Source organism: Ceratocystis lukuohia (genome assembly GCF_044167205.1).
Source record: "Ceratocystis lukuohia strain C4212 chromosome Unknown Supercontig2_pilon, whole genome shotgun sequence".
NCBI classification, from domain to species: Eukaryota; Fungi; Ascomycota; class Sordariomycetes; order Microascales; family Ceratocystidaceae; genus Ceratocystis; species Ceratocystis lukuohia.
The window spans coordinates 3,871,897-3,897,826 of NW_027263521.1; the positions used below are offsets into that span (position 1 = coordinate 3,871,897).

General features: G+C 50.0%; 7 protein-coding genes across 7 annotated transcripts; 3 read left to right on the forward strand and 4 right to left on the reverse strand.

The window, feature by feature from the left end:
• Nucleotides 1–593: 593 nt before the first annotated feature.
• Nucleotides 594–5,289, forward strand: HOO65_020959 (Lysophospholipase NTE1; the record flags this gene model as incomplete). The annotated part of the gene is made up of 3 exons (XM_071006275.1): nt 594–868; nt 922–3,710; nt 3,926–5,289. 3 exons carry the CDS (start codon nt 594–596, stop codon nt 5,287–5,289), a joined length of 4,428 nt encoding a protein of 1,475 aa, XP_070861597.1.
• A 226-nt stretch (nt 5,290–5,515) lies between these two features.
• On the reverse strand, nt 5,516–7,266 carry HOO65_020960 (Aromatic-L-amino-acid decarboxylase; the record flags this gene model as incomplete). Its single annotated transcript, XM_071006650.1, has 2 exons — nt 5,516–7,095; nt 7,218–7,266. 2 exons carry the CDS (start codon nt 7,264–7,266, stop codon nt 5,516–5,518), a joined length of 1,629 nt encoding a protein of 542 aa, XP_070861598.1.
• Nucleotides 7,267–8,310: 1,044 nt separating this feature from the next.
• Nucleotides 8,311–10,180, reverse strand: HOO65_020961 (putative amino-acid permease C15C4.04c; the record flags this gene model as incomplete). The annotated part of the gene is made up of 3 exons (XM_071006620.1): nt 8,311–9,267; nt 9,362–9,628; nt 9,881–10,180. 3 exons carry the CDS (start codon nt 10,178–10,180, stop codon nt 8,311–8,313), a joined length of 1,524 nt encoding a protein of 507 aa, XP_070861599.1.
• Nucleotides 10,181–12,321: 2,141 nt separating this feature from the next.
• Nucleotides 12,322–13,968, reverse strand: HOO65_020962 (NCS1 nucleoside transporter family; the record flags this gene model as incomplete). Its single annotated transcript, XM_071000200.1, has 1 exon — nt 12,322–13,968. The coding sequence occupies one exon, from the start codon at nt 13,966–13,968 to the stop codon at nt 12,322–12,324; it is 1,647 nt and encodes a 548-aa protein (XP_070861600.1).
• Nucleotides 13,969–16,179: 2,211 nt separating this feature from the next.
• HOO65_020963 (putative dioxygenase) lies at nt 16,180–17,534 on the forward strand (the record flags this gene model as incomplete). Its single annotated transcript, XM_071006788.1, has 3 exons — nt 16,180–16,620; nt 16,702–16,909; nt 16,984–17,534. 3 exons carry the CDS (start codon nt 16,180–16,182, stop codon nt 17,532–17,534), a joined length of 1,200 nt encoding a protein of 399 aa, XP_070861601.1.
• A 331-nt stretch (nt 17,535–17,865) lies between these two features.
• Nucleotides 17,866–21,276, reverse strand: HOO65_020964 (Quinate repressor protein; the record flags this gene model as incomplete). The annotated part of the gene is made up of 1 exon (XM_071000201.1): nt 17,866–21,276. The coding sequence occupies one exon, from the start codon at nt 21,274–21,276 to the stop codon at nt 17,866–17,868; it is 3,411 nt and encodes a 1,136-aa protein (XP_070861602.1).
• Nucleotides 21,277–23,081: 1,805 nt separating this feature from the next.
• On the forward strand, nt 23,082–25,773 carry HOO65_020965 (Quinic acid utilization activator; the record flags this gene model as incomplete). Its single annotated transcript, XM_071006451.1, has 2 exons — nt 23,082–23,227; nt 23,292–25,773. The coding sequence occupies 2 exons, from the start codon at nt 23,082–23,084 to the stop codon at nt 25,771–25,773; spliced, it is 2,628 nt and encodes an 875-aa protein (XP_070861603.1).
• Nucleotides 25,774–25,930: the final 157 nt, after the last annotated feature.

Here is a 25,930-nt window from a genome sequence, read left to right on the forward strand (position 1 = left end):
GTCAAGTAGCGTTGGTGTATTGCCGCGAATTAGAGCTTCGGGCGATTAAATATGCTGGCTCTATGTGACACTCGCAGTTTCTTGGGGATTAATTCAACTGGTTATTGGTTGCTAATAAAGAAAATCTCGACGCTTCACAGTCACCATTGCTTAGGAACCATAAGCTGATGTCATCAACGTAGTACGAAAAAGAGCTGTTAGGTCATGTGACTGTTCACGTGAAACACTGGGCACGACCTGCACCACCCCACTTAAACTCACCCACACAGTCTTTCTGTCCTGCCTCTCTATTTTTCTTGGAATCTAATTTCTTCCCTCGGTTTATTTATTGCTCACCCAATCTCTACCCAAACCCCTTCCTTCCTAGGCCCATCCCAGCTCCAGCTCTCTTTGGTTCCGGTAATCATTGTGACTTAAGGGAACGTTGCTGTCTCTCCTTCCTCTCTTGGAAGCTTCTCACATTATGTGAAAGCCCTTGCTCCATTGCTCCCATCTCGGAGCTCTTTCAAATCAAATCAACTTAATTTTTATCCTCTCCCCTACTTTTTCTTGTTTTAGCTTTTTGTTTTCGAATCTTCGCAAATACGCCCATTATGGACTCCGTTCTATCTTCGTCCGAAGCTTTGAGCTCTAGTGCTAACGTAATTGCACGCTCATTGGAAACAGCTGCGGCTGGCGTTGCTGAGCTGACTGAAGCCCAAGGACCGTCGACATGGCTAGGGCTCCTGGGCAGAATCATTCTCTTCATTCTGCACCTTGTATCGTCAGTCTTGTACTGGTCACTTCGATTAACCACTATGTCCCTTCCTACATTCATTTTTACCGCGTTTCCGTCCACATGGACAGTCACTATGAACGCTACTACTTTGTAAGATACATTTCTTTGCTACCTAATAGTGACCTGAACTAACTGTGGATTAGAATCATCATAATGTTTATAATATGCAGCGCTGTTGCATGGGTTGTCCGATACCGTTTTCTCAACATGTACTCGAGATTACCCCCGGAGCCGCAGCGAAAAGAGCCAAATGTCGACCTCCCGCCTGACAATCATGATGAAGGACATAAAAGTGGCATCTCCAATTATTTGGATGAGTTCCTTAGCGCCATTAAAATCTTTGGCTATCTAGAACGCTCCGTCTTCCACGAGTTGACACGCAGCATGCAAACAAAGCGGCTAGTTGCTGGGGAAGCTTTTAATCTAGAAGAGGAAAAAGGCTTCTGCATTGTTGTTGATGGCCTTGTTGAAATTTTCGTCAAGTCAGGGTCTCGTACGCCATATGAAAAGCCTGCCACCTATGACAGCGATTCAACCGACTATGATTCTCCAGGCTATGCACCTCATCAATACCAGCTTTTGACCGAGGTTCGGAACGGCACACCAATGTCTTCATTATTTTCAATCATGTCGCTCTTTACTGAGGATATAAATGTTTACTCCAGCAATGACGAACCAACCCGCAAGCAGCCCGATGCCTTCCCACCCGAACACCCTTTTAGAGACCACAACCCAGCCGAGATGGCGTCGGCCCCTGGCACTCCTCCATTAGTTGCAACAGAGCCAACCCAAACAGAAGCTTCTGGGTCATTCCCCAATATTCCAGCCATCGATCTCCAGTCTACCTCAAAACCCGCAAATGGCCATCGTTATCCACGGCCTCCCCTTAAGCATAGAGGTACATCAGTCTCTGCTCATCCAGATATCATCGCCCGAGCTACTGTCGATACTACCTTGGCGATCATTCCAGCAAGTGCTTTTAGGCGATTGATCAAGGTATACCCAAAAGCTACGGCACATATCGTCCATGTCATTTTGTCACGCTTTCAGCGGGTTACCTTAGCAAACGCTTATAACTATCTTGGCCTCACGGATGATGTAGTTCGCACAGAGAGCAGTCTGATTCGATACACCTTGTGCCAACTCCCAAATGAGCTTCGAGGTGAAGCATTAAACAGGCTTAAGGAAAAGTTTCGCGATGAAAGAGACAATCTACGGGAAAATGGAGAGGACCCCAAGGTTATTGCTCTACACAATCCTGTTTTTGGCCGCCGTCAGCGGTCTAGCACTGGACTTCGTAAAGATGCAGTTCTTTCATCCCTTTCCAAACAAATCGTTGAAGGCTCAACGGGCTCAACCATCGCCCCTCCCCGAAATCCATTACCACGTGCTTCCAAACCGCCCGAGTTAGTTGACCATGTCCGCCCTCCAAAAAGGGTTGGGACATACGGAACATCGCCCCGAGTGTCTTTGGAACATTCAGGCAGGAGAGTTATTGACCCTTTTGCAAAACAAGGCACTCGAAAGCCCATTGATATCAGAGATTCTGTCGCCGAAGACAATGTGTTCCGAGCATCTGTATTAGAGTGCATACTGCAATCGCTTGGACTAGGCCAATCTGCTCTTCCTTCCCGAGAATCAGAATCGGCCGAGGGATCACCTGGGTTGGGAAGCTTTGACCGCCGTGCCCGGCATACTCCGACCAATGCCTTTGGTATCATGGGGCCTTTTGAATCGGGCTCTGGAGAAGGCGATACAGAGTCGATGGCTTCCGGTAGTACCAGCGCCTTCCATTCTCCTAGTGTCCACGCTCTAGCTGATGATATGCGTGATGACTTGGAAATCCTTTTTTTCCCTAAGGGCTCAGTTCTTGTAGAAGAAGGCGAGCACACAGCGGGGCTGTACTATGTCATTGATGGGTTTTTAGACATGGGAACTACAAATATGGAAACCTCAACAGGGATTCTTGAAGTTGATCCAGCAAGCTATCACACATCTTCTACCTCGTCACCCGATGAAGATGGCCATGAAGGCATTCGTTCCCACAGAGCGAAACGCCGTCCCCGCAAGAGCATTGCCTTGATAAAACCCGGATGTCTTGCAGGCTACATTGGTGGAGTTACATCCTACCGGTCATTCATCGACATACGTGCAAAGACAGACGTTTATGTCGGGTTTTTACCTCGGGCTTCAGTCGAAAGAATTGTCGACAAGTTTCCAATCATTCTACTTACCATGGCCAAGAGGCTGACCAATATCTTGCCACGCCTCATTCTACATATCGACTTTGCCCTAGAGTGGGTTCAGGTTAACGCTGGACAAGTTCTATTCCACCAAGGCGAAGAGAGCGAGGCTATTTATATTGTCCTCAATGGACGCTTGCGTTTAGTTGAAGAGAAAAAGGACAGTCAGATCAACGTTCTAGCTGAATATGGTCAAGGAGAGAGTGTTGGTGAGATCGAAGTCATGACAGAGTCGACAAGACCCGGAACCTTGCATGCAATCCGGGACACGGAGCTAGTCAAGTTTCCCCGGACTTTGTTCAACAGTCTTGCTCAAGAACATCCAAATATCATGATGAAAGTTTCTAAAATCATTGCGTCTCGCATGCGAAAGCTCATCGAGGACCCCTCAACACTGAACCTAGGGGACTCTCGATCAAGCGCTGCCTTTCAAAAGGGATTTTCTACAAACAACCTTCGTACTGTTGCTGTCTTACCTGTGACGACTGGTATTCCCGTTATGGACTTTGCAACCCGGCTCATGGCTGCATTTGCGCAAGTTGGCCCCCCCAACGGGGCTGTCTGTCTCAATCAAGACGTTATACTTAATCATATGGGCAAGCATGCCTTCAATCGTATGGGCAAGCTCAAGCTGGCGCAGTATCTTGCAGATCTTGAGGAAAAACACAGCCTTGTGCTGTATGTTGCGGGTAAGTAGGGCTAGACAAAGTTCTCGCTTTCTAATATCCTTGTTCCTTTTTTCACCCAACAGCAAATGATGAGAAATTCAAAAACGGAGGCACTCTATGATGGCCAAAACTTAACTCTAATTTTTTCCTGATCGCTGTAACCCCTTTATCCTTCATGTCGCATGCAGCCCCAGACGAAGCATTTGCGCTAACATTCAGCCTGATTTGAATATTAGATACCAGTGTCAACTCTCCCTGGACTCAGACTTGCATCACTCAAGCCGACAGTATTCTGTTGCTTGCTTTAGCTGATGGGTCTCCTGAGATTGGTGAGTACGAGCGTTTCATGCTTGGGATGAAGTCAACAGCCCGCAAAACTCTTATTCTTCTCCATGCCGAACGCTTCTCCCAACCTGGCCTGACGCGATCATGGTTACGTAACCGAATGTGGGTGAATGGCGGGCATTATCACATGCAGATGCCTCTTGGTCCTAGCTCAATACCCGTGACTCAACCGCGACGACTTGGTTCTGCTTTGAAGGAGCGTGTGCAAATCATCCAGGCTGAGATCCAGAAGTACACATCTCGTAAGATACGGCCTGGTCAGTATTACACACCCGAACTGCCGTCTAAAGGCGACTTCAATCGACTAGCCAGACGTCTATGTGGGAAGTCTGTTGGGCTGGTTCTGGGAGGTGGAGGAGCACGCGGCATCGCCCAAATCGGTATTATTCGTGCTCTCGAGGAGGCAGGGATTCCGGTTGACCTAATTGGAGGTACGTCGATTGGATCGTTTGTCGGCGCACTTTATGCGCGCCACGCAGATGTTGTGCCTATGTTTGGGTTGGCAAAGAAGTTTGCCGGCCGCATGGCCAGTATTTGGCGTTTTGCCTTTGACCTTACTTACCCCACTGCATCTTACACCACCGGCCACGAGTTCAACCGTGGCATCTTCAAGATTTTTGGCAAAACTCAGATTGAAGACTTTTGGCTAGAGTACTACTGCAATACGACCAATATCAGCAAAAGTCGACAGGAAATCCACACAAGTGGGTATGCCTGGCGCTATATTCGCGCTTCCATGTCGCTTGCTGGTCTTCTCCCACCACTATGCGATGAAGGCAGCATGCTTTTAGACGGTGGTTACATTGATAACCTAACTGTTGCTCACATGAAGTCGCTTGGTGCCGCCATAATCTTTGCTGTTGATGTCGGTGCGCTTGACGATAATACCCCACAAACATATGGTGATTCTCTATCTGGGCTTTGGGCTTTCCTCAACCGTTGGAATCCTCTCTCAGGCCATCCTAACCCACCCACGCTTTCTGAGATCCAGGCTAGACTGGCTTATGTGTCTAGCGTTGATGCGCTCGAAAGAGCAAAGACAATGCCTGGATGTATCTATATGAGGCCGCCTATTGATGATTACGGTACTCTGGATTTTGGCAAGTTCACTGAGATCTACGATGTGGGCCACAAGTTTGGCACTGATTTCCTGGCGCAGCTGCGTAAAGAAGGGAAGCTCCCATTGCAAGAAGAAACTGAGGCCGCTTCTAAGGCATTGCGACGGACAATGGCTCCGCGCCGTGCCAGTATATGACGTCAAAATGTATGCATGTTTGATGATATGGTGAACAACAAGCAATCTATCTATCTGTACTCTTGATATCTTTAGGCCCTCGTCCCCTCACTTCCTTGACTAACTTCGCTTGACCCTACATGATGCCAGCCACCTTAATATATATATGTGTGTATTGAATTTCTTTTTCATCTATTTTATTTGTCTCCTCCCCCCCCCCCCCTTCCCTTAGGCCTCTGATGGGACGCTACAGCAGTAATTCAGCTTCCTTAACCAAGATATCGAACGCATCTTGGATGTGTGAATCCTTGGTAGAAGCAACAGATGTCGAGACTCTAATGGCGAATTGGCCCCCAGGCATGGAACTAGTTAAATAGATTTTGCCGGCAGCGTTGATTGTTTCATACATTCTAGAACCCCTCGCTGCTCTATCCGCATCATCCTCGTCGGTATTCTTATTTTCCGGGTTTCTAGAAGCTAGGCGGAAGACGACCAATGCATACACGGGGCCGTAAACAATTTCGAATAGGTCCGGCCTTGAGCGCAGCATCTTAGCCAGCTTCTCAGCTCTAGAAATGCCACTACGCAAGTGTTCCCGAAGCCCCTGGAGTCCAAACATGCGCATGACAAACCACAGCTTCAAGGCTCGGAAGCGCCGGCCTAGCGGGATCTGCCAATCACGATAATCCGTGACCAACCCAGCGTCGGAGAATCCATTTCGCAGGTACGGGGGTGTCATCGATAGCGCATCAACCAAATACGACGAACGACGTACGTACAGAGCAGAGCAATCGAAGTTGACCAACAGCCACTTGTGTGGATTGAAGTTGAAGCTGTGGAAGCGTTCAAAGATGGCGGGCGACGATGGGCTCCCCGACGCTTTATTGTTCTGGTATTCAGGTAAAATAAGCGCGCTGCCAGCATACGCAGCATCAACATGTACCCAGATGTCTCCCGCCATGTCATCCTGGCTGCCGGTAGTGGCATTCTCTAGAACTGCCGCCTCAATAGGTTGCGTCTCCAAGCTCACAGATGATTGCTGGTGTGCAAGTGTCCCAAGTGCCTTTGCAATACTTTCAAAGTCATCAACAGCACAAACATCGGTGGTTCCATATGTTGCAGTCAAGAAAAAGGGGTGTAGCCCGCGGCCACGAAGTTCACACACCGTGTGCTCGAGGTCGTCGCCTTTAAGTGCAAATCCATTCTCGCGCTTGACTGGCACACTTGCATATCGCAGGCCGAGTATCTTGGCTGCCTTCTTTGTGCTGCTGTGCGTCATGGCACTGCCTAATACAACCAACTTCCCGCGTAGTTCCGCCCTGGCCTCTTCTAAAGCCTCCAGTTCTGCAGGCGTGCTATCCGGCAAGTGACGCACATGTGCGCTAAGGTACTTTTCTCGTGCGGCAACCATAACAGTCAATATAGCCTCGGAGGCAGAGCCGTGAATCACACCACCGCCACCTGTAGGTCCAGTACTTCGGTAACAGGTAGGCAATTTAAGGGCCTGGGCAAGCCAGTCAAGCACAATGGTTTCGAGCTCGGTGGCTGCCGGAGAACAAATCCAATTGAAGTGAGCTCCAGTAAAGGCATTGCAGTACATGTCAGCAACCATGGCAGGGTGGGAGGAAGAAGCAGGGAAAAAGGCCATGAAATTAGGCGATTGCCAATGGGTCAGGCCCGGCATGATTTTAGACTGGATGTCGGCCTGAATGTCTGAGAAGGGCTCTGGCTCCTCCGGGGCCGAGGCTGGCAAGAGAGGCCGGAGATAGCCCGGCGTTACATTGGAGATTACTCTGAGATCAGGTAGCTGTTCGTAATATCTAGCAACTAGTGGAAGAAATTAGATTTCCAATTTCAATGTCTCGAAAGCCAAAGCCTCGAATAAAAGAAGCGTACAGCAATTGGTTATTGCTTTTGGGGCGGGGACAGAGCCAGGGCAGGAATCTTACTATCATCTATCGCAGCGGTTGCTTGCTCACGATAGTTTTGGGGATCCATGGCCCGAAATAAAGCCAGGATAATCAATCAAGATAAAAAGAAGCGATGGTAAAAGGATGAATCGTGATGAGGCAACTGCCAGGAGCGAGGAGCGCAGTTTCCTATTCTCTCGCCCTTGCTATGGGAGACCTAGCCCTTTTTTATAGAGGGGTAACTACCCAGCCTGGGAGTGGCATCTGGCCCCACTACAAGAAACTAAAAACAGCCGCCTTCTCGGACGAACGCATTACGAAGCGGACCAAACTATAAGTGGTAGGATAGGGGCTTGTCAAGTAAGGTTGGCTTATGTTAGACAAAGTCTCTTCTAATTACTCTATTATCAGCCATTAGCGGTAAAATCTTTAGAGAGACTCGGCCTTGATCTGCCTGCTATTATCCGGAGAGCGTCCCTCCCGTAGCCCCGCGCGGCTCAAATCTCGGTATAGTATAGGGGGGGAGGAGTTTATGGTTCCCTGCTAAACGCCTCCAAGCTCAAAGTGGATCTAGGTTGCAACGATGGCAAAGGAGGCAAAAAAAGTCTTGACAAGGGCGTAGTAAAGGCGCCAGTAGCGGTAGTAGCTCTCATCTGCACAAAAAGGAATCTAGATCCAAGTCATTGATTAGAAATATTATATTTTTATTGATGCCTCCAAGCCACGGGCAATTATTAGCCCTTAACTTTTTTTTTTTAAGGTTATCCGCTGATTCTAATAGTCAAAGAATATCATGGCCAACCAAATGCATGTGCTAGCTAGATGAAGCAAAAAAATAGCTTCTGCTCGTGCCAAAACTAAAACGCTCGAGAGAAGATTACCTCACTGCAACACCAACCTCAGTTAGCATCCTGCCGCTGCAGAAGACTCTATAGAGGGTATCCAAAAATGCTATGTATATGTACGAAAGATTTCAGAGTCTCAAAACAATAAAATGACACACAATTACCGATGTACCCCCTCCACTCCCTACAGCGTGAAGAAAAAAGGCTACCGTAGAGAGTGTTGCAAACCAACGTCAAAATATTAGCCAAAGGTTGCGCTCGAGGTTGCCATCAAGTATTGTTGATTCTCACCGCTCCTCGTGAGTCGGGGGACCAGTATAGTTCTTGCGGCCCCAGACAATGTACCACAGCGCGGAAATGCCCATGGCACCAACAAATACAGCCGGAGCATAGTTCACCGTTGATGCAGTGACGGGAAGATATGACGGCATGCAGAACAGTGGGAGAGCCAGGGCAGACCAGGCCAACGATATGACGTTGCAGAAGATGCCAAGTCCCTTTCCAAGAGGGAACTTGGCATTCTTCAGATGACTGCGGCCGTTCCATAGACTAATGGCAATGGGGGTCGCATAAGATGATGTTAGGCAGATGACACCAACACCAGAGAACGCGTTGAAGGCGGCAGAGGAGCCGAAGTAAATGGCACCTAAAACGACCTGAACAATCATGGACAGAATCATAGCGTTCAGAGGCACATCCAGCTTATGGTTGATTTCCTTCCACCAGCGAGAGCCAGGGATAGCTCCATCACGGGCAAAGGCCCAAACGCAACGAGAGGTAGCAGTGGTGCAGCCAATACCGCAGATTAGAGCAAGAACCATAATGGGAATTAGCAGACCAAATGCGCCGCCAGCAGAACCAACAGCAGACTTAATGATGGTGGGGACGGGCTGGCCCGAGGGGAGGTTTATTAGAGTGATGATATCAGGGAGGACGTAAACCATCGGGATCAAGAAGAGCAACCCGGCTATGGTGTTGAAGAAGATCGTGGTAACCATAGCACGAGGCACCTGCACAGCGGGGTTGTGGACCTCCTCGCACATGGAAATTACCATGCCAGTAGACGAAGTGGCATACCCAGCATGAAGTAGTCCTACGCAAAAGGACCAGCCCGGAACCCAGCCGGAGTTCGTCTCAAAGTGAGTAAAGACATACTTGGAGCTATGGCGGCCTTCCTTCGCAAGCACTAGAACGCAAATGGCAATGGCGATGACACCAGCAAAGGTCCAGTATATGGCGGCAGTCTAAAAAAAAAAAGGAGAGCCTGTTAGCCCAAACCCCTGTGCTAGCGCATCTAGAGAAGTCTAAAAACACGAGATGAAGAGATAGAATACTTACATCAAGCCAAGGTAGATACTTGTTACACAAGGATGACACTAGGTTAGAGAAAATAGTTATAGCCAGGAAGATGAGAAAGGTCTGGTATTTCGAAGCAGGAAAGATGTCATTCCCCTCCGAATCAGTGAAGACATTGATGCAGGCCACATAAAACAGCGTAGTTCCAAAGTTGACAGCCAAAGTAATAGTCACGTTGCCAACAAGATACAGCCATCCAGTGGTCCATGCAGCAAGGCGACGCCAAGAGGGCGGGGCAAGCATAAATGACTGGTAGTAAACACCTTATTGCAAAGGGAGCATGTTAGTACTCGTAACGATACATCAAGCAAGGTGCATTATATGCAGAGATTTGGCCCTGGGTAGTAAACGAAATGGGACGGTGGGTTGGATTGGGTTGTGTCAGGGTTAGGTTAGGCAGATTGGATTAGTGAGTAGTAGGGCTTTCTTACCTCCAGCCGTGGGATAAACACTAGTGATTTCTCCCAATGACGCAGCAACGCACAGGATAATTAGGGATACCGCGACCCAACCCCAGATGATGTCAACAGGGCCGCCATTGATCAATGGATAGAACATGGTAGTGGCCAGGCCATAGGGAATAGACGCTAGCACAAACGACATGAAGGCGACCTGCCATGTTGAGCGATTTCTCGTCAGCTCTGGCTTGTATCCCAAGTCTTCTAGGGCATGATCGGCAGCGGCCTCAGACCCTTCCGGTGATGATATCATGCCATCTTCAGGGCTAGCTTTTTTCCAGTCGCTATTGCCTACCAGGCCAGCGCCAAGGTCTTGAGGAACAATCTGATTACTGTTCATCATATTTGTCTATGTGAACCTGCGTGTGGTAAAGGACGGAGGAAATGGCCGGCTTCAAAGATGGCAAACGTGTTAGGTGAAGCGAATGAGTATTGTTGTGTTATCAGCACGATAATTCCGGGAGGCGCAAAGGCGCAAAAGAACGGGGTCGAGGGTGGAAGCCAGCGCACAAAAAGGAAAGAGGGTGCAAAAATAGAACGAAAAAGGAAAGAACTCGTGGGAATGGGCAACTACCACGGGAAAATTAAGAATGAAGGAAAGAGGGAGAGAGAGAGGTTAAAAAAAGGGTAAGAATATAACGTCAAGTAGAGTGGGAGTGGAGTGGGTTTGCGACCAAAATAAAGAAGAGGAAAGAGCAAGAGTGGATGAGGGAAGACAAGTCGGTGGGAAATTCACGGGCAGCCTTTGGCAGGCCTTTTAGCGTGGATTTTTGATGACGGATCAAGGTGCGTTTACTGGACTGAACTTAGAAAGTACGACTACGCACACACATATAACCAGCAAGGTAGTTGCCGTTGCGAGCCCAGTGCTTTTGGGTATGTATTCTTTTCTTGTTCGTTTGAAAATCTTCAAAGTCTCGGGTTTTGTTAGTTTTGCGTCTTCATTTTATGTTTTGTAAGTGTTTTTTTTTGCCACTTGGTTCGCCTTGCGTCTTCGTCCCTATCGGCGTATTTGTTCTCTCTTCCCTAACCAAAGAAACAAAAGGCTGGCTGAGAAGCTAGAAAGAAAAGCGGGGAGCGGATACCTTCCCTTTCCTCGCAGGTAGCTTCCTCAAGCTGAAGCTACGCTAACTTCAGCCCCTAGATATCGCCATCTATCTACCCTAACACTTGCTTTCCGCCTATGACGTGCATTTCTCTGTAGATAAAGTAGCATACATGTGCATACATCCAATATTTGGGCGGGACGCACACGTGTACACCCATAAGTCTAGTAATGTAATACGGTAACGCTCTCCTTATTTCTACTTCCCTCTCTGTGAATCTCAACGCTGAAGTCCGCAATAGCACCGGATGGTAGATGGAAATTCCATTGTCTCTTATCAGCGCCACTACCTGATACAAACTTTGTGCCTGGTTCCTGCCTTCTAGGTTGTCGTCGTCACTTTTGACATGTGATGGCCAAAAGTTTGTTGGGGAGAAACGAAACTCCTAACACGGTCTGTGCATAGTTCGCTAAAGAGGAAAAGGCTCCCCTGGCCTACATGGGTCAGACTTCATTTTATGCGTGTGCTATTTTCACATGCTTTCTTTGTTTATCAAGCCAGAAATGTGCTGCTTCGCTTGTGCGCATTTGCTTGTCACGCATGTCCGCCCAATACGTCTTTCAAAAGATCTTTTTTTTTTCGAGGCCACAACAGAGATCCCTGGCCGTCAGCATGCAAAACACTATCCATGAGCCACAGGGATTACAGCGTCACTCTAGATATCGCCAAGTCCAGGGAAGGATAAGAACATAGAATTAGGGAGCTAGTCAAGTCATCTGCCAGACGTCATTGTCATGTATACCAAGGTAAGACCCAAGGAAAGCTAGAAAAAGCCACGCGAAGAATACCATGCGGCCTTGGGACGAATATAATAAAATCTTCAAGGCCTAAGCAAAGCGTGGTCTTACGCGCACTGGTAATCGATAACATGCGAGCTTCTAGCTTTTTTTTTTTTTTACTCCTCTTGACTTGTCAAATTCGTTCAGGCCTTCTTACCCAAGCAGCGGGTCGTCCGCTTTCCTTTCACATGTCAAAAAACATTGTAAATTTGTTGAGAATAAAAGTATTAACAATTTGCTTTTTTTTCCACTATATCCAATAAATGCACCGTCTTATCACAACAGCGGGGAACGTAGTACGCTGGCCCATGTAATCTCCAGACCCTAGTTCAATACCCTAATCATATGCCAAAAGTATACCCTGGCTGATTGTGCAGTTTTTCCCAACAGTTTTTTTTTTTTTCTTTTCTTGTTTCCCCTCTCTATACCGACTCACTGATATTGCCGCAGGCGAAAACAATGCCCTTGACTGGGCGCTTGGATGGATATATGTTCGTAGTATATGTAATCTATGTACAGTCCAATATCGCCCGACTTGATCCTGGTGAAGCCAACATTGCAACGCCATTATCAAGCAGCAATAGTGCACTAGGCTAATTTCACGACCCTTTTTCCTGAGGCAGCAAAGACAATTGCCTCTTCTCGTTCGAAGCATCATCCAGACCATCCATACCTTGCTGGGAATCCTCGTTGCCAAAGATAGTCTTAGATACGAGACTTTCAGTAGGCGGAGAAATCGTCGACAGAAGCCAATACAAAAACACAGATGTGGTAAATCCGAACAGGTAGTTGAACGTGTACAGGTTTGATGCTCCTTTGCTGATATGCACAGAGTCAGGATCAATGGCCTTGGCTAGACCAGGAAGATTGGGCGACGAGCAGCAAATGACAGTCACAAGGGCACGCCAGTTAATGCCATGCCAATAATGGTAGCGGCCGTCAGGATTGTACATGGCCGGGACGTCGACGTGCAGGCGGCGAACTAACCAATAATCGGACACAATTATACCGGCAATGGGACCCAGGAACACGGCATATCCGCCCATGAAGGCCAAGAACGACGAGGCTGAGGCCAGAATCTTCCATGGGACAAACGCCCAGCCTCCGGCAATGGCCGTGATGATGCAGCCGCGGTGGATGTTGACCCATTTGGGGAAGAGGACGGTCAAGTCGTTGGCAGCGCTTATGCAATTAGAGGTGATATTGGAGCCAACTTGCACAATAAACCAGGCCACAGCAGCAAAGAACGCAGCCGCACGCCCACCACTGCCCATCTCCAGCCACTTGGCCAGAATATCCAGCGGGTTCCACAGATACACGCCCCAAATGGCATGGCCAGCAGAGGTGGTGATGATGCCGATTACGGAACACACGGTGAATATGGCGGGGATAAAGGGCAACTGTATGAACTGGCCATTGCGTGTCTTACTATACCGCGAGAAGTCGGCAATGTTGCAAGCCATAGTCGACCAAGAACCGGTAATTGAAGTCATGCATGACAGCCAGAGATACGCCTTGGTGCTTCCACTCACAGACGCCTTCTGGTCAAAGATATTGCCAGTGCCTCCTGCTTTGTTCACGCACCAGCCAAGCGTGGCGAGCGCCACAATGGGCGCCACAACCATTTTGGTGATGAATAGCCATTTGAGTTTGCGCGGTGGTATCAGCAGCATGGGCATCTGCACAACCCAGAACAGAAAGTAAGAGATCATGCCCTTGGTGGTCATTCCGGCATCATCGGGAAGGTGGTTCTTTATGTTGGCGTATGACGGCCAGATGGCCTCTAGCATGATGGTGATACACTGCGAGCCACTGACGCTTTGGACGCCCAGCCAGAAGGCCGCCAGCACGGCACGGGAGACGATGCAGTAGTAGGCAAAATAGTAGCCAAAGCCGGCGCGCACGACAACAGAGAATGGCACGTGCAGGCGTGCGCCCATAGCTCCGTTCAGCACCATCGGAATCGCGACAACTGTGGTTGCAACGACGACAATAGGGATGGCGTCACGCCACGTCAAGCCAACAGCGATAATTGACGAGGCAGCTTGCCAAGTACCAATGTTGATGGCATCACTGCACCAGTAGCCCATCCACGTCCAGATGCTCCATGTGCGCATGGAGAGCGGCACAGGGTCCATATCAGCATTGGTCCAGACATGGGGTGGGGCCAGAGTGGAGGTCTGCTTCGGCAGTCTCCAACTGTCTAGGCTTCTGGTTTTAGCCTTAGCATTTTGCAGCCAAGACATCTTGGGAGAGGAAAGTGCGTTAAGAGGCGAACACTTGGGCGGATGTAAAAATAGATGGGAAAGAAGGAAGACACGCGGGACGGGAGAGGAGGAATAGAGTAAAAGACTTTTTTACGCAGAGTACCAAGAGGCAGGGTCATCCATGGAACGGTAGGATAAATCTCAAAGCGGAGTAGTAGCAGTGTTTGATGCTATCATATCATGACAGACATCCAACTACTAAGGAGACAAGGTCGTTTCGAAATTAGCCTGTGGCTAGCTGGATGGCAGTATGGGATAAAAGGGGAGAATGGAGGGAGGAAGAAGGACACAACAACGACTTTGACTTTGGATCATCTTTAAAGAATTTTTAGTCCAGGCAAATGGCTTACAGGGTCTTGAAGGAGATGGTCTAGAAAAAGGAGACTATCGCCCGGGTGTGAGGATACTGCTACCCTACCGACAAATGAAGACCCAAGCCCTCAAATTGCAGGCACGACCTAGGGAGTCGACCACCATTCATGCATGGGGGGGGGGGGAGATATAGATATGGGTCACGCTTACCAGATCTCTCTAGCTTTGTCTTATTCGAGTATAGAAGCTACAGTGGAAATCCACGATGGATGGGCATGGGTTCCCACACCAGCCATGCGGGGGTACGTTTGGGCAAGGGTTATTGACCCATCTGGATTCATCAGAGCAGGCAAGCATGGAATGTTGCAACAGAAGGAATTCTTTGCTGGCTGCTTTTGTATGCAGATTTTGGTGGTGGGATGAAGGATTATTGGACAATGTATGTGAAGAATATTCTTATAACAGGCATGTACAATTCGCGGTGAGTACTATTGGCTTATGCGGGATATGGACTTACTGGGGCGGCTAGGCGCGCTAGCCCAGCTGTGGGGTGCTAAACGCGAGATTGTAGGGTACTGTGGATTAACATGAGGTCACGTGAGGGCTGCAATGCAGGGTGATCTTGGCTGAGTTCGGGTTTGGGGGCTTTGTCAGATAAAAGCCGGGCGACACACAAAGCGCAAGGTCCATGACCGATTCCCGGGTAGGTTTGATCTGGGGCGGGATTTGCTTTTTTTCCCTTTTTTTTCATCCTGTATTCTTTTAGGGAATTTACCTTTTAGATGGGGATTGTTTGTGATTGTTTTCTTAGTTTCTTAGTTTTGGAGCTGTGTAGCTGGTAGTTGTGTAATTGTGGTAATTTTGGCGAATTTTCCCCCCTTTCCCTTTCCATTTTTTTTTCTTTTCCTTCCTGGCGGCAGATACAAAGCTTGGGGGGAAATAAGGCCAAAACTGGCAGTTAGGACATTGATTGGTAGCTGAGAAAGACTTTCCTCAGAGACGGCTCAATGGCAGCACGGACGAGAAATATCACTGGCGAGAAACACCAGCATGCATGTGGTATGTGTGTCTGTCTGCACGCCGTGTCTACAGATATGTTTCTTACGTGTGTGTGCGTCATCTGCAACGAAATATAGGATGGGCATGGTGATATGGGGTCGATTCGTAAGCATGAGTACAATAAGTCGTGTCTCGTACATGGTTTTTGTCTTTAGCCTAGCAGCTCTATATCTTATTTCTTACCTTCGCCCTCATTCTCGTAGTACTCGTAATTTCCACAACCCTCAACTCTCATTGCTCTCTCTCCACCTCTCCAACCGACCCTCCACTTCACTTGACCCGCCCGGTCCCCGTCCACCCCCAGATCCCGTGCATGTCAGCAAGTTTAAAGCCAAGACAATCCACCCCCCCGAGACACAACCAGCACAACCAGCAAACGGTCTTTTTCCCTTCACAGCCTCTTTCTGTCTTCTCTTTCTTTTTGCACTGACATCTTCTCACTGGGAAACAAAGTAAAAACTCGCGTAAAAGAAGGTTAAATCTTCTCCTGCTGAGCAAATAGACTTCCAGACTTATCCAGACTCGTATGATGCTCCCAATTCTCGTGCGAGTCTTTCAAAAGCCGTGATAGGAGTCCACATTTCTCTCCTTTGGGAAGGTACGGGGGTATTCGTCTCGTCTGGAAGAAGCTCCTTCCAAGTTTATCACCGGCAGATTCGTTTTTTTTTTTTTTTTTTTCATTTTCATTTTTTTAAAAAAAAATATATTTCGTAGCTTCCTCCCCTTTTCGATGATTTCATCTTCCATCTTTTTTACTCCTTTTCCTTTGCTTGTGCCACCCTTTCTTGTAACTCGGAATTAGTCGAGCTGTTATATGAAATGCCTGCAGCGATATACCCCCGTTCTACCAACCTGGAGGTCCGCCCGCTACCGGCTTCACTCCAAAAAGACTCCCGCATCGGGGCCGAGGTACACTTCCGAGGCGCGGCCGACTCCAGCGACCCGCCGCGGCTAGTAACGCCAGCGGCCCTGGACGACTCCGATAAGAAGCTCCTACAAACTGCTTTGTGGGAGCATTCCGTGCTTGTTTTCAAGAAGCAAAAAGGAATCCACCCGTCGGTGCTGTCCGAGCTGGCTGGCGTGTGGGATGACAAGGTCAAAGATACACATTCAGCGGGCGAAAAAATGGTCACTGACAAGGACAACATTTTGTCTCGAAACGGCGGAAATCGAATTCCGCGTGCCCCCATGGTTAGCATCCTTGGTAGCGGGCGCTTCGAGAACTACGAAAGTATTCCAGAGTTAAATCTGCGTCACGTGGTGAGTAGGCTATTATTGTGGTATCGATTTCTCGGGCATAAAAAGAAAGACTAACGCCTGTCAATCGCATGGCAGAACCAGAAAGAGTTCCACTCTAAACCCCTCTCGGATGAGGAGGTTGCGGCTGGCCAAACCCGGTTCTACCGTTGGCACATGGATATGCCGTTACATCGTCGGTTACCAGGCCGTGTAACCTTGATACATGGGCTTGTGATACCCAAGGGTCTAGACCAACGTGTCGTATTCGACGAGGGCGATGAACTGTCGTTGGCCCCTGGTGCTACAGCCTGTAAGTTGACCACTCATCCCATTGTTCCCTACTTGCATCCATCGTATCTCCCAAGTCTTATTAACCCAACCTAGTTATCTCTGGCTCCCGTGCATTCGACAACCTGTCCCCCTCTGAACAAGAATGGGCCCTCAACACCACAGTCCAATATGCCCCACGCGCATACGAATGGATCCGCGATTGCCGGGCCACATCGGACGGCCTTACCATCGACAGTGCTGGCCAGGAGCGGCCACTCTCTGACCTTCCCGAATGGACATGGTCTGACTCACAGATCCATCCCATGGTGTGGAAGCACCCGCTATACCCCGACAGACCATTGCTGCAAATTGTCGGCTGTTGTGTATATGCACTCCGTACAACGGACCCGGCTACTGGGGTTGTCACAGAGATCACTGATATCCGACTTGTGCGGGAAAAAATCCGCTCGTTGATGAAAAAGACTGTAAGGCCTCAGTATATCTATGCGCATGCATGGGAAGAGGGCGACTTGGTCGTGTTCCATAACAAGGGTGTGTGGCACTCGATCACAGGCAACCTAGATGACCAGAGGAGGCTGCTGTGGCAGTGCACTATGGAGAGTGCAGAGAGACCAGAAGCGGCTCGGCCATTACCCAAGTCTTAGTTCTGGTTGTCTTGGAATGAGGAGTCCGAATTAGAGCTAGTCATTGCTGTTCATACTAAATGATATCCGCATGGTATAGGAACTGGCGTTGCCTTTGTTTTGTACTTTTTTTTCTTTTTTTCTTTTTTTTTTTTCGCCTCTCAAAAAACTCTTCTCTCTTTTGTGTTCCTATTGATGATTATTTTTGTGTCACTCGCTCGCCTTCATGCTATTGGGTCAAGGCCCGAGTATACTATACGTAACAAGTCATAACATGATCATAATTATTTACCTATCATAAAGCGCTATTGAAACACACAAGATCGGACATAAACCAGCAAACAAGGCAGCTTTATGGCTCTTGTTCCATAATGTTATTCAACCGTGGTTGTAGATGTGCTAGATTCGACCGACCCTGCTCATCTGTATAGGCCTGCAAGCAGTATCTACGCATCAAACGTCGGGGTGCTCGGCGGCCCGTAAACAGCTCAAACTGCGCAAAGCCTTGTTCGGGCAGCAAGTCTAGGCCGTCCATAGCAACCCAGCCGCGGTGAGCCAGGGCTCGGGCCTGATTGATGATGGGAGTGTCCAGAGTCTTGTAGCCCAGGTCGATCAGTACGCCCCCAGTCGGGCTTTCTAGCCATGAAGAAGGCGCAACAAAATGTGGTGCCGGCACGTCACCAATGCTGTGTATAGGAATGCAAACAACGATCATGGTGGGACAGCGGAAATTAGCGGGCCATGGGTCGGCAATCGAGTGGATGACGTGGAAGCGAGCCTGCATCTCAGGTCCATCAAGCGTGGTCGTAGGGCTAAGGAGCGGCAAGTCTTTGCGTTGAAGCAACTGCGTGAAATGGGCAACTAGTTTTTCGGCATTGGAAGCTGTGCGGTTAAAGATGACAATGTTGGTCACGCCTAATTGCAGCATAGCATACACAGCAGCGCGCGCCATGCCACCTGCACCAATTACAAGACCACAGCTTGTAGGCCGCACAGCATTGGCAGGCGATAGGCCACGGCGGAGGCAAGCACGAATGCCGACCCAGTCAGTATTGTCGCCATAAAGGGCGCGCACAGGGCCGGCGCGATTGCGACAGTTGAAGAGAGTCTCGTCTTCAGGGATGGAGCCGTCAGGATTGAGGCGACGCACAGGGATGAGGGTGTTAACCGCACCGATAGCACGGGCATGACGACTGAGAGAGTGGGTAAGGGCAATGATTTCGACTTTGAAGGGTAGACCGATAGATGCGCCGGCAAAATACGGATCGTCAATGAGCTCCTTGAGTCCGCGCAGATTCTGGGTTGAGTGTGGGCGGTAGTGATGGGGTATCCCAAGGGCGGCTAGAGCGCCGTTGTGGATAGCAGGAGATAAAGAATAGTCAACCCTGGCACCAAAGACATAGAGCTTCATGGGATCAAACAGAAACGATGCATAGAGAGCCTGGGTGGCTTGTTGGGCAGTGATTCTGGGGCTTGGCGGGTGAGGAGTGTCGGGCACAAAGCCGACGGTTGGTTGGGTAGCAACGCTGGTGAGCACGTGGTTCATAACGGCGGAATGGCGCCCGCGATTGCCCGAATTGAAAGCTATCAATGGCACTTTGGGCCCATCCAGTGCCTCAACCTTGGACTTTAGCTGGTTGATGTCAAAGTTGTCCTTGATGGTGGCCACCGGCTTGACAAAGCGGACCAAGTCGCAGCCTTGAAGCCGAGCACGGTGATAATGAGCCATCCACATAGGGTCTAGCCAGGTGGTTGCCTGGGATGGTGGAGCAGATGGCGGGCAGGCAAAGTGGCCAATAAGCTTAGAGTTTTGAGTCTGGGTAGTGATGTGGTCGATTTCATAGGCCGAAAGACGCAGGTCGATAGTGATGTACTCGCAAGCGAGCCGTAGGCCATGGAGCAGATACTCTTTATAAAGGGCATGGAAGGCGGCGGTGTCACTAGCAATGTTTGGCGTGGGGAGCAGCACATGGTAGATTATGGGAATCACGGTGTCTCGACGAATGTTCCCAATTACTTTGGATATATTAGTAGCACGTTCGGGGTCTAGCAGAGTGCCCACAGGCGGTGGGCGAGAACGAGAGCCACCGCAGAGCACATCGATATCGTCGACGATGATTTCAATAGCATCGGCGCCAGTTTCCAGTTCTTCAATGTCGATCTCGCAGTCGCGCTGCTGTATCAGAGACGTGAGACGAACAGAGGTCGCATAGGTGAAGCGGCGGTCCTCGGTTGGGATTGAGGCTAGGGGGAAAGCCGACTCAATGAAGGGGATGGAGCCATTGGGCATGACAAGCGACAGGAACTTGAGGAAATGTCTTTCCGCGCGTTTTAGGGCCAGGTACGGGGCTGGACGCCTCTCGCATGTGTCGTCTGGGGGGTCTGAAGCCTGGGAGAGATTCTGAGACGCAACATCTCGTATGCGCTCCGAGATGTTGAAGAACTCCAGGTTGCTGCAGGCACGGAAGATGGCAGTGCTAGCATTGACGATATTACGGGTCTTTTCAATGGTCTCAATCTTGAGATGCTCCTGGATGGCGCGGGGGTCACGCAAAATTTGGATAACAGGGTTGGAACGGGAAAAGTCGCGGAGCAGGCTGAGAATAGAGCGATCAATCCACGAGCACACGATGATGCAGCGCTGAGAGTTTTCACGCAGAACATCACGCAGGATGGCGGCCTGCACGCGATGACACTCTGTCGCACTGTGGGCTTTCATATAAGCGGCGCTGGATATTCGCATAGCCTGCTGGAAGGTCTTTTCGCAATCAATAACACGCCGCTTCATGGCAGTGGAGGCAATAATGGCGAGGGTGGATTTGCCGGAACCCCGGATGCCAACCAGCACGATCGAGGCAAGGGAGGCGAAGACGGGTTCTCTGTGATCCGGGTCGTGGCCCTGGCTGGGGCCGGAAAGGGAGCCTCGGGCGGTTGGGGGGAGGGAGTGGGAGTGGGAGTGGGAGTGGGAGTGAGGGCTTTGGTAGGCCATGGTCGATGAGGGGATCATAGGAGTAGGAGTGGGGTCTCTAGACCGGCTGTAAAGGCCTGAGGGTGTTGAATGGCCGCTTATTCTGGAGTGGCCGTGATTATGGCTATGGCTATGCGGATAGGAGTAGTGGTGCGGGGCAGTGGTTGGTGATGACATTCTGGAGGTGTTGTTGGTATTGGTATTGGTATTGGCGTTGGTGCTGGTGTTGGCATTGGCACTAGCGATAGCAGCATTGGTGTACGAGCTGCCATTGCTGCTGCTATTGCTGCTGCTATTACTACCAGCGCCGTTTGGCAGAGCGATAGCAGCGGTAGGAGAGGCAGTGGCAGAGGTAGTGGTGTAGGGCTGGTAGCGGTGATTGGCTGCCATGGCCGAGTTCATGGGTCCGTTGACGATGCCGTCAATGCTGTAGGCGCTCAGCCGCGCAGCCTTGGGGTGGTTGCCCAAGGGAGCCGAGGCGCTGCTGCAGACACCAGGACCATTGGCGCTAGAAGCGATTGAAGAAGAGGCCGAGGCTGGGGTTGGGGCTGGATCAGGGCAGTCAATCTCTACGGACGAGTATGGGCGTTTGACCCCAGCAGAAGCCATTGTCTGGTAAATGGGATGCGGGTTTGCAGAAGCGAAGATGGACGAGGAGCAGAAGAAGAGGAGAAGGGGAGAAAAGGGGAGAAAAAAAAGGACAAAAGGAGAGGGAGAATTTGGCGGCGATGAGTTTTGATGCGAAACAAAGTCAGAGGGCAGTGAGGTGAGAGGAGTTGAGCAGGCGAAAAGCATGAGGAAGCGGACGAGTTGGAGATGGGGAGTTTGCCCACTGAAGAGCCGAAGTTCTAGGGCCTAGCAGCAGAAGCCAGAAGGCCAAACAGGGGGGGCGTCAGTTGCTGACCAGACGAGGAGAGGAGCGAGAGATTTTGGAGAGTCAAAAAGGCAAGGGAGGTCCAAGTTTTTTTTTTTTTTCCTATCTGCTGAACTTGAAGCGACAAAAGAAGGACAAGAAGGCAAGAAGCGCAAGGAAGAACGAATAAAAGGCAGAGATCATCACGTCTATCTCTGAAAACTTGGGCTTTTTGCCTGGTTTTCTGTCTATTTTTGCCTTGATACTTGCCAAAAAAATTAAAAATAAAAATTAAAAAAATAATAAAAAAAATAATAAAAAAAAAAAGCTTTGGGCTTTCAGGAAAAAAGTTGGCCAGAAAAAGACAAGAAGCAAAATTAATTAACAGAAAAAACAACAGAATAAAGTGCAGCCTGTAGTACTTTCCCCCCCCCATTGCACTTACTGGTAGTTGCAAAACATTCTCGCGCCAGGGCCATCAGTGCATCGGCAAAATCTTTTTCCGAGGAGGAGGGAAGAACAAAAGACGCAGGGACAAGGAGACAACACGCAAACCTTCGCCAGAGGGCCTAAGTCTCAAGTGACAGCTAGCAAGTTAGCAGCAGGATGACAAGAGACGAGAGAAGGCAGAAAAAGCCAAGTATCACAAACACCAAGTTGCGATCGCATCACACAAATGCGTGGGAATGGAAGCAGGGCCCAATGGCTGTCGCCGAACAAGGCAACAGCAGAAAGTAAATACAGACTGGAAAAAAGAGGAAAGAGGAAAGAGGGGAAAAAAAAAAAGTCAGCCCCCCCCCCCCCATCACGCAACATCTACAGCCTCGACCTGTATGCTTGGCTTCTCCAACTCCCAGAGCTTTCTTTCCCCGGATTTTTCCCACCTTCGAGTCCCTCCTCGTGCTCTGTGTCTCTACCCGCTCTATCCGCGCTTTGTATCATACAAATCACTTCCTCCTACAGGCTCGGACTCGTTTCCTTCTGGGCTTAGCAGAAAAACGAAAGATGGGGGGGGGACGCTTTCCCCGCATGACGTTCCTACTTGGAAGCAAGCACACAAAGGAATCGAGCAAGGGGGTGGGTGTGTGCTGCCATTAAGGTGAACTAGGAATAGAAGAAACTCTATGGGAAAAAAAACGAAAAAAAAAAGAAAAAAAAAGAGAAAAGAAACAAGGCAACACAACAAACCCCCCCCCCCCCCCATCGCCGCCTTCTAAGTTCCCTCTCCGAGAATCTTGTATCTGCCTGCGCCTGCACCTGCACCTGCACGTACATACACCGGCGTTGTATCATTGTCGTATTTTGATGCAACGTGTTATAGCATCCAATCAATTCCGCACCCAGTCCGCCTACACTCGGCTCCTCCTGTCCTGTCTTGTCCTCGGCTCTTGTTACCGTGGCCGCCTGGGACCCTCTCCTCCTAACTTGGTAGAAGCGCAGTCGTCATCTCCTCAGCACAGAACAAGCTGCAGTCCCAAGCCAACAACACACACGCAGCAACATCCTGATGCTGACACCCTCCCTTTGTCGCTAATTCTCCTCCATCCACCACGATAGGCAAGGCAAGGCAAGGCAAGGCAAGGCTTTCCTTCTTGCAATCTTCCTTTTCTACCATCCCACTCTTTTCCCAACGTACTCCCCCCTCCCGCCGCTCCCCTCCCCCCTCCTCAACCTTCCCTTTCCCTCATCTTCTCCTTCTCCTTTCCTATCTACTTCCCGCTTCCCGTTCTCCCTTCTCTTTCCCGCCATGGCATCTAAACGAAAATCGCAAGATCTTCCGGATCCCACTTCCTCCTCCGTCGGCGCCTCCACTTCCACCCAGCCAGCTACTACATCGGCAACAGCTCCAGCCAAGAGACAGCGCGTCTCCAGAGCTTGCGACCAATGTCGAAGGTGAGCCCTCTTCTCTTTTGTGCCGATTCCTTTTCCTTTATCTGACTCCCTCCCTCCCCAATAGTGCCCGTGAAAAGTGCGACGGTGTCCAGCCCAAGTGCTTTTCCTGCGTCTTCCTTAACCGCCAGTGCACATACAACGTTGCCCCTAAAAAGCGAGGCGTGCAAACAGGCCTCATCCGCACCCTTGAGTCCGCTCTCGTTTGGGTCTTCGACCAGTTCCCAGGCTCCGAAGCCGCTCTCAACGACCTTCTCGCCCAGGATGTCGGCCGCCAGACCTTGTTGGCTCAGGGCAGAGGCAACGAGGCTGGTAACAAGCTTCACAAAAAATGGCAGAAATCCCGAACGCATCGCGAAATAGATCGTCTTTTATCGGGGAAAGAAGGCACGGTAGCCCCCCGTCCCGATGGCGAAGAAGAATCCGAGTCAGGCACCGAACAAGACCCTGTAGCGGCCGGTTCCGAATCAGCCAACCAATCCACCAACGACCCATCATCGGCAAAGCCACATGCTGATGCCGCGCGGCGATACCACGTCCCCGCAGACGCACCACGCTTGCTCCACATATTTTTCTCGTATACCCATTGTTGGCTTCCCATCGTCGACAAACCACGTATTCTCAATTTAGGCTCTGCATACGCCGGCCAACCCACCAGCGTCAAAGACCTAGAACTATGGTGTGCCCTAGCAGTAGCATGTTTTCAAGACCCGGCCGTCCAGAATTGCACAAAAGCGAGTGAAATATATGCCACTGCCCTCAGCCTTCTTCCAGTCATTGGCGAGGGCGACGCTTTCCAGAGAAATCCAAAAGTTCACCACGAGCCCGATTCTGAAGACTCACAAAAAGAGCTCGGCCAAGATGAAGACGAAGAGGAACAATGTCTGCGAAATGCCAACGGCCTTCTCCTGCTTTCTCTCGTCAGTTTTGGCCGAGATAATGCCAGCATTGCTTCCCTCCTAGTTGGCATAGCAGTCCGTATCGTGCTGCGGCTTCATGGCCTTGACAAGCCACCGGCACAAACAAACCATCTCTCGACTTCATCAACCATTTTACGCAAAGCCAAAACAACAATGGCTTGTTTCATTCTCGATACTCTCATTTCCCTCCGCCTTGGCCAGCCGCCACACATGACTCCAGACTGCCTGGAAAACGTTTACCCGCTGCCAGAAGATGGCACGGACGAATGGGACATGTGGGAGCCTATACCCGAGTTTTCGACAACCTCAGATGCACCCTCAGCCACCAGCATTTCAGCAAATCAATCTCCACCAATGTCTGTCCAGTCTTTGAGCTCACTGAACCAGCTCTGCCGCTTCTTCCAAATTCTCAGCCAGTCGCAATCAAATTTCAAGCGCAGTAGCACCGCAAGCATAGCCGGTCTAAGCAACGTCGGCATCAGCATGGTTCCTTCTACTGCTCCTGGACAAGCTGCAGGTCTCGCTAGCGCCCTTGACTCGCGGTTTTCTTTTTGCAACTCGATCCTTGGTGCTGCAACGCCGTTCCTGCCCACGGCTTTTCTTCTGCAAACGTCTTTTCTTAGTATTACTCTGGCTCTGATGCCCGATTCTCGCCTGTCGCTTCTCTGGACACTCATGGAATCTGTTGAAAATGCCTGGCTACGTCTTGGGCCTGGCTCTGCGCCAATTCTCATCACATACATGAGCATGGCTGACCGGCGAGCTAAGGGCCTCACTGGCGAGGATAAGGAGCACTGGGAGGCCTTGATTGCCAAGCTCAAGCGCCCATGGCAGGCCCATGTAGACGCATCATCCCAGGCACTAAATATTGAAGAACCCGTAGAAACAACACCAACCCTAGCCAAGACACCAATGAGTCTGAGTATTGACACAGAAGCAATAGTATTCAACAACGGTGTTTCATCAGAGCGCCACCCTCAAAACCACTTGCAACAGCAGCAACAACAACAGCAGCAGCAGCAAGGGGCTACTCGACCGCAATACCATTCCCTCATGACACCCCCCGATCTCTATCAAAACCAGCACCAGCACTCAACCTCTGCGCCTGGCTTCATGTCAACCCACATTCATGGCACGCCATCTGCCAGCAACACCATGCGCACGCGGACTGCCTCGTTCACACTCGGCGCCGTCAGCACCGCCACTGCCGTCGCTGCTGCCAACAGCCGTGGGAGTATAAGTGCTGGAAGTACCGTTGCAGGCAGAAGCGGCGGCGGCGGCGGCGGCGGTGGCGGTAGCAACGATCTGGACAGCGGCAATAGTGGCAACAACGGCAATAGCAGTGCCGGTGGAAGAAGCCACACAACTAATAGTAACGGGTTCCCTGGGAACTTGATGAGCCCCATGGTTTCCCACGTACCCCAGTATCTCATGTTCCAAGGCCAGAGCCAAGGCCAAAATCAAGGAGGACTGAACGATGTTATGATTGATCATGATGCGATTCTGAACGAGCTAGCATCCATCGACTGCACGGACGGCATGGATTCAGACGCGCAGTTTATGGCAAACCTAGGCTTTGCACCTGGCTCGGATTTCACCGACATGCGAGGAGAATTTGGATCGCTGTAACACGGCAGATGGACAAGGAAAACAAGAGGGGGTACAGAGAAATAAAGAGATAATAAGCTTAAAAGAAATAGCAACGCTGCATAATGTATACTAAGACACTCCCAACCAAAGACGAAAAAAAAAAAGAAAAAAAAGAACAACAAGAGCCGAGAGAAAA